General features: G+C 38.5%; 1 protein-coding gene across 1 annotated transcript in view; it reads right to left on the bottom strand.

Annotated features, from left to right (window-relative positions):
• LOC127935338 (regulating synaptic membrane exocytosis protein 2) overlaps window positions 1-12,232 on the bottom strand; it is a 132,979-nt gene that overhangs the window by 34,400 nt on the left and 86,347 nt on the right. Inside the window, exons 17-22 of the mRNA XM_052533126.1 lie at window positions 10,758-10,826; window positions 9,628-9,763; window positions 5,086-5,172; window positions 4,632-4,703; window positions 2,456-2,551; window positions 41-100 (exon numbers count right to left, since the gene is read on the bottom strand). Of these exons, the coding sequence (XP_052389086.1) occupies window positions 41-100; window positions 2,456-2,551; window positions 4,632-4,703; window positions 5,086-5,172; window positions 9,628-9,763; window positions 10,758-10,826 (520 nt within the window). The remainder of the gene's footprint in view (window positions 1-40; window positions 101-2,455; window positions 2,552-4,631; window positions 4,704-5,085; window positions 5,173-9,627; window positions 9,764-10,757; window positions 10,827-12,232) is intronic.

Consider the following 12,232-nt stretch of genomic DNA (forward strand, 5'->3'; position numbering starts at 1 on the left):
GAACAGAATGCATGTCTCAACTAAAGTATCCGGATTTTACCTCTCAGGAGATTCAAATGAGTCACTGTAGGCAGACATTTGTCTATCTCTCCTCATCCTCCTGAACACAAAATAACACACAATCAGATCCTATGTGACAACGTAACTCTGCCTGCCAGAAATAAGCCCAATGCCGCCGTAGGGTGCTATAGATTCACATAGCCATTCTCAATATTCATTTTCATTCATTCTCATGATATGGTATGATATATCACAATTTTTCCAAGATAATTGGATATTAGGATAATGGGACATTTAGGGATCACACTTTAGTTTGAGGACTCATTATCTTTATTAACTAACTATAAACTATGATTTATACATCAATAAACGCCTAATTATTGCTTATTAATAGTTAGTAAGGTAGTTATAAAGTTTTAGTTATGGGATCTGGTTAAAGGATCTAAAATATGCTTGTGCAGAACAAGGCATTGATATGTGCTGTATAAGTACTAATAATTAGCTAATACGTTAGTAATATGCATGCTAATAAGCAACAAGTTAATAGTTAGAATTGGTACCTAAACTTAAGTGTTACCATTTATGTATTTTGGTAGTTCACGCATTCCCTGCGAATCGAACCCATGACCTTGGTGTTGCAAGTGCAAAGCTCTGCTATTTGAGCCAGAGGAAATCTCTCAGGAAATCTAAGATTTTCAGGAAATAATAGACTGCCTGTGGTTGCTAAGGGGTTCTGTGTGGCTTTTTAGCATGACGCTTTGGCAGAGTCATAGCGTGAACCAACTGCAGGGTATGGCTAAAAGTAGCCTAATGTTAGTGTAATCTATTAACTATGCACACAACAAACCCATCTTTTTAGGCAATCAATAAAGCTGACTGCACTGTATGATGAATCTTTTACATTGCATGTACATCTGCACTCTGTTGTTTATGGTAAGAGAATTTGATAGAGTGCAGAATGCGAAGAAATCAAGCCATTTCAATAGGAAATTTCGTATGAGGGTGAAAGGTTTTCCCACAAAGATTTCACAAGGTGTTAAAGTTGGTCACATGAACTCTATTAGTTTGAAAGTGGTGTGGTTACATACACTAATTTTCAGATAAATTCAGATCAATTGTTTGAAAGCTTTTCAATCCTACTGAGGCAATAAATCCGATTACTAAAGGATTATCTGGCTGTATATAAACATATTTTGAGCTATTGTTCATACATCACTTTACATTTAACAATGGACCTATTTGTCTGCAGTTTTCTGCTATGTGGCCACAGCTATTTTCATTATTATATGAATGTCACGGTGTCTGGTCTGTGTTTCCCTGGGTGTCCACTAGTGGTCTCACTTCCCCATAGTCACTACATTTCCCACAAAGCCTTGTCCTTTCATCATGGTAATTGCACACCTGTTAATTGCACTCAGGTGTCTTCACTTTCATAGTCATTATCCTGTCTATTTAAACCGGTCTGTTTTCTGTCTGTGTCATGGAGTCCTTATTCACTCACTTCTCTTGGATCTCTCATCTCTTGTGTCCCGATCGTTACACCTTAAACTAAACAACTTTCCCCCCTCCCCAATCATTCAATTGATTTCAAGACACCTGAGTGCAATTAACAGGAGTGCAATTACCGTGATGAAGGGACAAGGATTTGTGGGAAATGTAGTGCCAGCGGTGAGGTGCCTATGGGGAAGTGAGACCACTAGTGGACACCCAGGGAAACACAGACCAGACACCGTGACAATGAAACCTGTGCAAAAAAAATTCTATGTGAATCGCACCTCGGGGCCTCTGTAACCAAAGCTGGCTAGAATCACAATATCTGAGCATCCACTGAGCCTACAAAAACATCCTGAATATCTCACATTTCTAAATAATACATTCATATATAAGCATGGTGAACATCCACTATAGCTTGCAGTTTTTTGACAGGCAGTTCTGTCATAGAATGACGATAGTTGGCTTGGGACCGAAAGAACTAGAGCTCAGTCATCAAAACAGCACCAGCCGTCTAAAGAGCGGCGCTGAGGATACAATTCATTACACCATGGTGGGAAGGATGGAGTGGGACCTCCTAAGGACACACTGCACACATTTCCTTTGGGAAATATTGCTGGCGTACTTAGTGGCGCAGTTGGCAAAGTTACAATCTGAGGACTATCATGTTCTTTATCCTCCAGAGAGGCTCCTGCACAAAGCTTTCTCAATGGATGGAAGACTGATGCTACAACCAAAGAGTCTTTCAAATCTTTACTACATTTCTCTAAGAAAATGATATTTGCGTTATCATCTCCTAGAAACGGAAAGGTTTATTTAATTATTTTTTAACCAGGCATCATGCAGCCGTACATAAATGTGAAACGTTTTGAGAGGTGCCACTAGCTGCTCTATTCCAAACTACAACCCACAGCACTAATATCCAGCAGCATGAGAACAAGAGTGAACCGCCTTGGTTTACTACCTGTCCAAGCTATCGTAAGCTCCGTCTGAGCAGGCACGGGCCATCCTAGTGGAGCGCAGTAACCTGACCGCGTCCTCCCGATAGAGGGGGTGCATGCTATGAGTCAGAACAGAAAGTGAGAGCGTGGTGGTTAGAGTCAGATGGGGCAAGTTGGTCTTATCTAGGTGATAAAGAGGCGGAGCTCTTAAACTCTCTTTGTCCGGCACTTCCTTTCTGAAAGAAGGCACATGTGAAGATCGCCCGAAGCACAAAAGAAGAAATCGAGTAACTTTGGGACAGAGAACTAGCAGATATGCAAAGCAATCAAAACTAAAGTTTTTACTAAACTATCATTTATGTTGCAGCACAACAGCAGCAACAAAGATTTGTTCATCCCACAGAAGTGTAGTGCTTTTCCAGTGGCGAGAATTAAAAATGTGCAAGAGCGATGACTTGTGTACATTACTATCGCACACCAGATAATACTAGTATACAGTGTTTGGATAATGCATTACAAGTAACATGAGTCATATAGATAGATTTGCTCCAAGCAAATTAAAGGTCAAAGTATTGTTCGGGTTTCATACAGTATATCGTCATCAGAATACTGCAAACGCTATAGTACTGATCTGCACCATTTGAGAAAAGTGAATCAGGCAAAATCCATTCAGTTTTGCTCTTTGCCACTGAAAATTACAGTACCATTGAAAAGTATGGGGTCAAGAAATTAATACTGTTATTCAGCAAGGATGCATTACAGAGATTAAAAGTGACAGTAAATACATTTACAATTTAACAGAGATTGCCATTTCAAATAACTGCTGTTCTTTTGAACTATCTATTCATCAATCTTAAAAATGCATCATGATTTCCACAAAAATATTAAGCAGAACAACAATTTTCAACATTGATACAACTAATAATAAATGTTTCTTGAGAAGGAAATCATCATATTATACTGATTTCTGAATGGTCATGTGACACTGAAGACTGGAGTAATGATGCTGAAAATACAGCTTTGCATCACAGGAATAATTTACATTTTACAATATATTCAAATAGAAAACAGTTAAATTAAATGATAATAATATTTAACAATATTATTGTTTATATATATATATATATATATATATATATATATATATATATATATATATATATATATACACATTTTTTTTTACTGTGTTTTGTGAGCAAAAGAGACTTTTGGAAAAAACAAACAAACAAATAAAAGTAAATGACTTGACCCAAACTTTTGAACAGTAGTGTATTTTGTCCTTCAGTTTGTAAACAATACAAACAAACAAACCGCATTTACAATAATACATTTACAATGGCACATAAACAGATGTGACATGTTATATAATACATGTTTAAAATAAATGAAATGAGAAGTAATCTGGTAACTTTTCTGTAAGTAAGAAGAGCTTTAAAGTAAGTGAGAAATGAGTGCATTACTACTTAAGTGTCTTACTGTAAAGGCGGTTTTGTTTTGTTTTTACAAAGCTGAAGTGCAATTTTCAAATGATTTTCTATGGTAATGGACAGTGAATATTCCCTTACAGTACTAAGAAAGTGAGAAGCTGCATCCCAAATGACGCACTGTACACTATGCACTCATACACTATGTACTTACATACTGTGTCCTCAACCATGTAGTGTATGAATAATCATTTATAATCAGAGTATGATAGCCCCTCCCCTTTGCTGTGTAATCAAAGTTGCTTGAGACAGTTGAGTGTATCAAGTGTCCAACATTCCACACTTAATTTTTTTTTTCTCGGTTATTTAAGTGCATCATTCGGGTGTTTAAAGTGCACTGTTTATTTTTGGAATTTTCAGTGTGAACAAACTACTCACACTATTTATGGTACAAAACATCATAGAATAGTGCATAAATACGTGATTTGGGACGCACCTAGAGTATCAGTAACAAATGTTTTCTCGTGTAAAAACATGACTCCTAAGATTTGATATAATATGTATGAGCTCATTCACTTATCTTCATTTCAAATTTATAATGAATAAAGTGGGAAGATCAACCTCTTCTACAGTGCTATGTGTGGGAAAGCTATCACCTGTCAATCAACTAGCAGCAGGGGGAAGTGGGCAGGTGGAGAGTGAGAGGAGCGCTGTGATTGGACAGAAGGGGGAGGTGGGCAGGGTCGCGTGACACTGCTCTGGCCTGACTGAATACCTGGGGTCCTGGATAACGGGGTCGACGCTTGGCTGTCTGTGTCTGGTTCGAGGAGGGAGGGTAAGATACTGGCTGCAACCACAGGGAGTAAAGAACAGAAATATGGTTGAATGGAGCTATTGAATATGGAGCGATGGAAAGATAGCGAAAGCGAGAGATTGACAGATTAAATGAGAGAGTGATGTCAAAGAGAATTGTGGAGGAATCAATTTATTCCTCCTTTCTTGAAACGAAGTAAAACTTTCAATAGTTCTCGCTGTATGGCACATTTAATCATATTTCTCATTTCAATAATCATGTTAAGGGAAAAGATGAAGGTATGTGGAGACACTCCCATTTATGTTCCCGGTATCATAAAAGGCCATCTAGAAAACACTAAGATTTTGAATGGCACAGGAAACACAAGTGCTGTATGTAAACTCAGGCATCTGGAGTATGTTTTGAGAACTCGTACCTGTCTGGTGAGTATCTGTCTTCAGACAGGCGATGTCGGGGGCCATACTGCGAGGGTCGTCCTCTCACACCGTGGTCTAAACTTCGACTGAAGGAGAGCAGAGAAAATGAAAGCCCTATTTAGCTTTAATTTTATTTTATATAAGACATTTTAGTAATTCAAGGAATTTGGTAACATTTTATTTTTAGGGACCAATACTCACTATTAACTAATTGCTTGTTAGCATGCACATTACTAGCATATTGGCTGTTCATTAGTACTTATAAAGCACATATTAATTACTTATTCTGCATGATCTTATTTTAAAGGGGGGTGAAATGCTCGTTTTCACTCAATATCCTGTTAATCTTGAGTACCAATAGAGTAGTACTGCATCCTTCATAACTCCAAAAAGTCTTTAGTTTTATTATATTCATAAGAGAAAGATAGTCTGTACCGATTTTTCCCGGAAAAACACGACCGGCTGGAGGCGTGACGTGTGGGCCGAGCAAAAGAATCACGAGCGCGAATAGGCTTTTGCGTTGAGAGCACGTCAAGCTGTGACATTACCGTGAGGGAAAACCCATCATCCAAAATCAGAATCAGATCCAGAGGCTGAAACTGAACGAAAGCAGCAGCAGCAACGACTCGCTCCGAGCGGGGCTCGAACCCGGGTCTCCGGCATGGGAGGGGACGCACTAACAAGGAGGCAGAGATATTTGAAGCAGTTTTACTCACCGCCTGCGGTTCCAACACACGATCGTGACCCTTTTTCGTTGGGATTGCATCATCCTTAAGAAATAAACAATACGCAAATCCGTCGTCAAACGGGGTCTTGTGAACAAGCATCTTCGAAATGCAGGGAACAAACAAAAACACTTGCACAACTCCGTTGATGCTCTGTAAAAATAAACTCCATCCACTGGTCCCTTAATGCTGTTTTTTTTTTGGTAATCTGTGCAGGGTTGTCTTGCCCTGGTAACCAAAAACACACTTCTTTTGTGACTTTCCGCGACGCTCTCGCTCTGATCAGTGAATCGCTCTGATCAGTGAAATGTCTGTGCTGCTCAGCCTCGCTATACGGGAGCGCGCGCTCTTCCGGTAGAAGTGTCTCAGGACCCAAATAAGGAAATTCCGCTCCATCTAACGTCACACAGAGCCATAATCAAAAAAAACTTTCCGAAACTTGTGACAAACTGGAAGGAGTATTTTGGGAACAAACGTACAACTTAATTTTTGAAACTTTGTCCATGTGTAGCATGGGAATCCAACTCTTGTAAAAAACTCAGTATGCATGAAATAGCATTTCACCCCCCCTTTAAATTAAATTAAATTAAATTTATGCATTTAACAGACGCTTTTATCCAAAGCGAATTACAGTTCATTCAGGCTATCAATTTTTACATATCATGTTTTCCCGGGCAATCGAACCCCCAACCTTGCGCTTGCTTGCTTGATAGCGCAGTGCTCTACCAGTTGAGCTACAGGAACACAATTTAAGATTTGTTGCAAATGCTGATATTTATATGGCCAAAAAGTTAACGCGCTCACTATAGACCCAGAAGAGAAGACAATGCTGACTAAAGTCGTAATTTATTTTTGGACCAAAATGTATTTTCGATGCTTCAACAAATTCTAACCGACCCTATGATGTCACATGGACTACTTTGATGATGTTTTTCTTACCTTTCTCGAGATGGACAGTAGACCGTACACACAGTTTCAATGGAGGGACTGAGAGCTCTCAGACTAAATCTAAAATATCTTAAACTGTGTCCCGAAGATAAATGGAGGTCTTACATTTTTGGAACGACATGAGGGTGAGTTATTAATTACATAAATTTAATATTTGGGTGAACTATCCCTTTTACAAGTGTTACCTATTCTAAAGTGTTACCAATATTTTAAATCCACAATATAAAATATACATCTGTGTTCGGAGTATCTGGCACCAGGCCCTCACTCGATGAATCTTCAAGAACCGTTAGAGGGCTGGGTTCCATATGTAGAGACCTAAGTGGATCCCATATGTCCACGGTATAGCCTCAGAGCCCGTGTTCCCTGGCAGATTTCTGCCAATTCCAAGAGGGTTACAATCACCTCCAATCTCCAATATGCGCCTAACAGCTGTTCATATGTGTAATTGCCTCAGAAGCCTCCTTTGGGAAGGCTGGGGCTTCTGCAGCATCCCTCTTACAAGTGGAGCGGGTACGTTTTCCCAGTGTTATCCAGTCTTACAGAGTAGGTAGTGCCATAGTAGCATTAGCTGGTCTTCTTGTGCTGAGCCAGAAAATAGGGGAGCAGGTGGATTTCACAGGACACTGGAAGGGACAGTTGCTGTGGCCCTTTGGTAGGGATCCCAATTTGTTGGTTACCTGACGTCAAGAGTGACCGACTGAAAGGGAACGTCTTGGTTACGTACGGTTACCCTCGTTCCCTAAAGGAGGGAACGGAGACGTCATGTCCCATCGCCACAGCTCCTGTACCACTGCTGAGCAGCCAGGTCACCGGCTCTGCTCCACAGCAAAAACCTGAATATGAGGTGCACCTGCTGCCTACTTATACTCACGCTGTGAATAGTGTTGCTTTTGTCAATGAAAATGATGACTAAATATCGTCGTCAACGAACCTTTATCACGTGACGAAAACGAGACGAGACGCAGCGTAAATGCTGGTCATGTGCCGATGACTATAATTACATTTTGTTGACGAATAAAAACAAGACTAAATGTGGTTAACAAAATAGAAACTATGCTATATGTCTCTTCATTTCCGTTGACCAAAACGAGGCCAAACTAAATGTTATAACGTTATTTCGTCTAGTTTAGTCACATTATTATTATTTTGCAGTAATTCTGTTTCCTGTGTCTCACTTCAGAGGCCGAGTCAGGTCGCACTTCCTCAAGCCCCACTCACGGCATTATGCCGTCAGGTACTTATACTATATTAACTGGGTTAAATTGAATTGTATTACTAAAGAGAGGCTAAAATACAATTGTCATTGACTAAAACTAGACTAAGGCTACGTTCACACTGCAGGCTGAAACGACCCAATTCAGATTTTTTTGCCCCTATGCGACCTGTATCTGATCTTTTCACGACAGTCTGAACGACACAGATCCGATCTTTTCAAATGTGACCCAGGCCACTTGGGTATGTGGTCCTGAATCCGATACGTATCCAATCTTTTGAAATGCGACCTCCGTCTGAACGGCCAGGCCACATGTATCCGACCTGTACGTCATTGATACGCAACAAATGTCATAATTTTGCATTGAAGTAGGCGGGAACGAGAAGATAAACAACAAGTATTAGTTGTTCTGTATTAGTGAAGCCACTCACATCAGTATCATTCCCACCACTCCTGGCTGCGACCCCGACGTTGCTAACACTGCTCCACAAAACACCATGGCCAAAAACCTTGCTCTCCTCCTTCTTTTTAATTTTCTTCTTAAAATGAAACGATTGTAATTGTGCTGGCTCCGTTGGGAAAATAGCTTTAATATTGCAAAAAGAGCTTCGCTGTTGACTACACTGTTGTTGACATCCATGTTTAACGTTAGCTACTTCCGCAAACAACGGTGTGTGACGTCGTTGACCGCTGAGTACTCTGAGTAATCACAAAAGGATCTCCTGTTAATAGGAAATGTGAACGGCCTTGCAAAAAAATTCAAAATTGAGCATTAAGCCCTGCAGTGTGAACGTAGCCTAAATGTCATCAGTTTTCGTTGACTAAAACTAGATGAAAATAGTCAAGGAAAATTCTGACTAAAATAAGACAAAAATGCTCAGACTTTTAGTCGACTGAAACCTGACTAGACTACAAAAAATATGAACGCCACTAAAGCTAATAAAAACTAAAATGACAGCTTCACACAAAGACTAGACTAAAATGTAAATAAAAAAGGCACCCAAGAACAACACTAGCTGTGATCAGCGGCAGCTGGACGCAATTATCGCATGCCAATGTGCATTGGCTCGTTTAGTTTACATTCAAAGTAGATTGGTCTAAGCGATATCCTAATTCGTCGGTCATCTGACGTGACGTCTTAGTTCCCTCCTTCAGGGAACAAGGGTTGCCATACGTAACCGAGATGTTAATCTTACTAACATTATAAAAGATATTCTTTTTAATGACCAATTTCCACTCTCTTTCTGGGCTGCTGATCTGATTTGTGTAAATGCTCCGCTCACATGTGAAATGAGCAACAGCGCTGTGTTCACTGAACTGTGCTTGTACAAACTGCACAGTTGTACCACCTATTAAGATCAGCCTGAAACCATCAGAGACATTGTTAAAAATGAAAATCCGCCATTAGCTTTTAATGCTGGGTTCCTGGAGCAGCAGAACATTCGGCAAACCATCCTGATCTCTTAAATTTAGCATTCGTTAAATGCCACCTGGATGGACATGACTGATAAAAAACATACGTTTTATCCATTTGATGTCAGAAAGCTAGAGAAAGAGACGATTTTGCTGAATTGTTTCCATAAATCATCTTTTTTGGACTGGGGAGAAAATTGACCTCTTGACACATACCTAATGTGTGTATCTGTTTGTACCTTTGTGGTGGAGGGACACTGGGTGAGCGCGAGCGTGTGCGGGTCATGTCCGATCGGGAACAGTGATTGGATGACATCACCTGCTCCGGGACAGACAGAGTGGAGCTCTGGAAATCCCTGCCATTGTGCCGGTAATCTGAAGAGAGCAAACACAGCACAACACATTTACTTCAGCAATGCCATTTAACGACCAAATCATATCTCTTACATTCACTGAAAAATAGGAATAAAGTAGGACCTAATACAATGGCATTCAGACATTTTAGGTGGTACTGTATGTGGTCTCTCATACAGTCCAACTCTATTTACAGTGATGCAAAACTAATGCTGTCAGTCTGAAATGACGGTGAGTCGGGATGCTGAGTCGGGAGACTAAAGTTCACAGTAATCTTCTCTCTGACAATATCCTTTAATTTGATTTGTTGATTAGCATGTGTGAATGCACACAAAGACTGGGACAAGCCAGGTACAATCAGACATGGAAAAGATCATTACAGACACAGCTGACATTTATTCATTTATTCAGATCAGATTATGCATCCTTAAATCAGTGTGTGTTCAAAAGTTTGGGGGGTCAGTAAGATTTTTTTTTTTTTTTTAATAAATGAATACTTTTACACAGCAAGGATGCATTTAACTGATCTAAATTACAGTAAAGACGGCACTTATGTTTCTATTTTTATTAAATGCTAAACTTCATCAAAGATGCTAAAAAGGCAGCAAAATACAAAATATGCAAATGCATCATGTTTGTTGAGCTGCAAATCAGTATATTGGAGTGATTTCTGAAGGATCATGTGACATTGAAGACTGGAGAAATGATGCTGAAAATCCAGCTTTGATCACAGAAATAAAACACATTTTAAATTATATTGACATAGAAAACTGTTATTTTGAATTGAAATAATATTTCACAATATTACTGTTTTTACTGTAATTTTGATCAAATAAATGCAGCCTTGGTAAGCAGAATAGACTTCTTTCATATTAACATATTAAATGTTTTTGATACATAAAAATGACTGAATTGAATCGAAAAGAAATGAATAAAATGCTTTCAAGGACACTCAAGTTTTCAGTTTTGTAAGAAGAGAGCGGCGCTAAAGCAGGGAGAGGTGACTTAGCTGTACCTGAGATAACACCAATCCCGTCTTCACAGTCGTAATCAGAGAACTCGCCGTCACTGATTCTCTGTGACCCTGAGAGAGAGAGAGAGAGAGAGAGAGAGAAAGGAACATCACGAGAGTCATAATGAAGAAAAGACCCTCTTAACGTGTGTTGTTATCCACAGGAAGCTAAGTCAGGTAAAGTAATCTAGCTAGGCTTATGGCACAGCAGACACACATACTAAATGAGCATTATGTTATCATAAGAGATTATAAAGGATGAACCAATACAGAAATTATTATATTAATTAATTGTTTTATACATATTTTATATTAAACTTAAATGAAAATATATTTTTTAATTAATTCATTTCACTTTTAATTGATTAATATATTTTTACATTTCATTTTATAGTGGTCAATCATTTTTATGTGGCTGATATGTTGTCAGATATTATAAATATGTACAGTCTGGCCTGACATTTTTAAAACAATAATACTTCACTTTTAAATGTTTAAGTGAAATTATTTGTACTTTTAAAAGCTTATGAGTAAGAGAGCTGATATTGTAAAAATGGATATAATGAAAATGAAATTAATCCACAGAATATAAATAATAATAATAATAATAATAATAATAATAATAATAATAATAATAATAGAGAGTTGCGAAGAAAAAAAAACAAGCTAAATTTTATCTCTTTTTTTAGAGATAAAAAAAGACAGAAATAGCTTCCACAGGGATAATCTAATATTGACCAAAGAAACTGACAAATATAATTTAGAAATGCTTTTGATTTGAATGAAATTTTCATGAATGTTGAAATTAACATTAAGATGTATAAATGGTTAAAAAGTATTTTTCCTTGTTAACTCATGTTATCAGAGTAAACTAATAATAACGAGAAACCTTATTGTAAATCATTACAGTCAATAAGCACTCTGCATTACTACTAGATATAGATGTCAACACTTCATAATAGACATTTTTACATTTGCAAGCCTGCTGTCAGTTCAAAAGAATCTTAAATATATAAAATAATGATACACAAATACTATGACATAGTAAAACTAAAAACAGCTGTTACTGGAGACCTGAGAATATTGGGCATGAAAACTATTTCCATGCAAACACACAGCTTGTGGAAGTTAGTTGCTGCTGATGATGGATAATTAGCATGTTCATCATAATGTACTTGTCATTCCTGCCTGGCTGCAAATATATGTATCTACGTCAGACAGTCTGTGGTCATTTTAAAGACGTTTCCTCAGTACAGCATAAAAGCAGCTGCAGCTGGTGCTGAAACACACTGATGACACACTGTGGTTCAGACTCAAATAATACAAAAGAGACCAGTGTGAGGAGAACCAAGCAGCATGAGGTCTGCTATCATTTGGTCTGAAATCAAAACACAGCAAACATCAACCACAGAAAGGTTTGAGAGAGGCTGGGGAAAGCGTGAACAGGCCACACACAGATCTGCTCAGGAAGGGCTATT

The sequence above is a fragment of the Carassius gibelio genome, chromosome A19 (assembly GCF_023724105.1).
Source record: "Carassius gibelio isolate Cgi1373 ecotype wild population from Czech Republic chromosome A19, carGib1.2-hapl.c, whole genome shotgun sequence".
Taxonomy (NCBI): Eukaryota; Metazoa; Chordata; class Actinopteri; order Cypriniformes; family Cyprinidae; genus Carassius; species Carassius gibelio.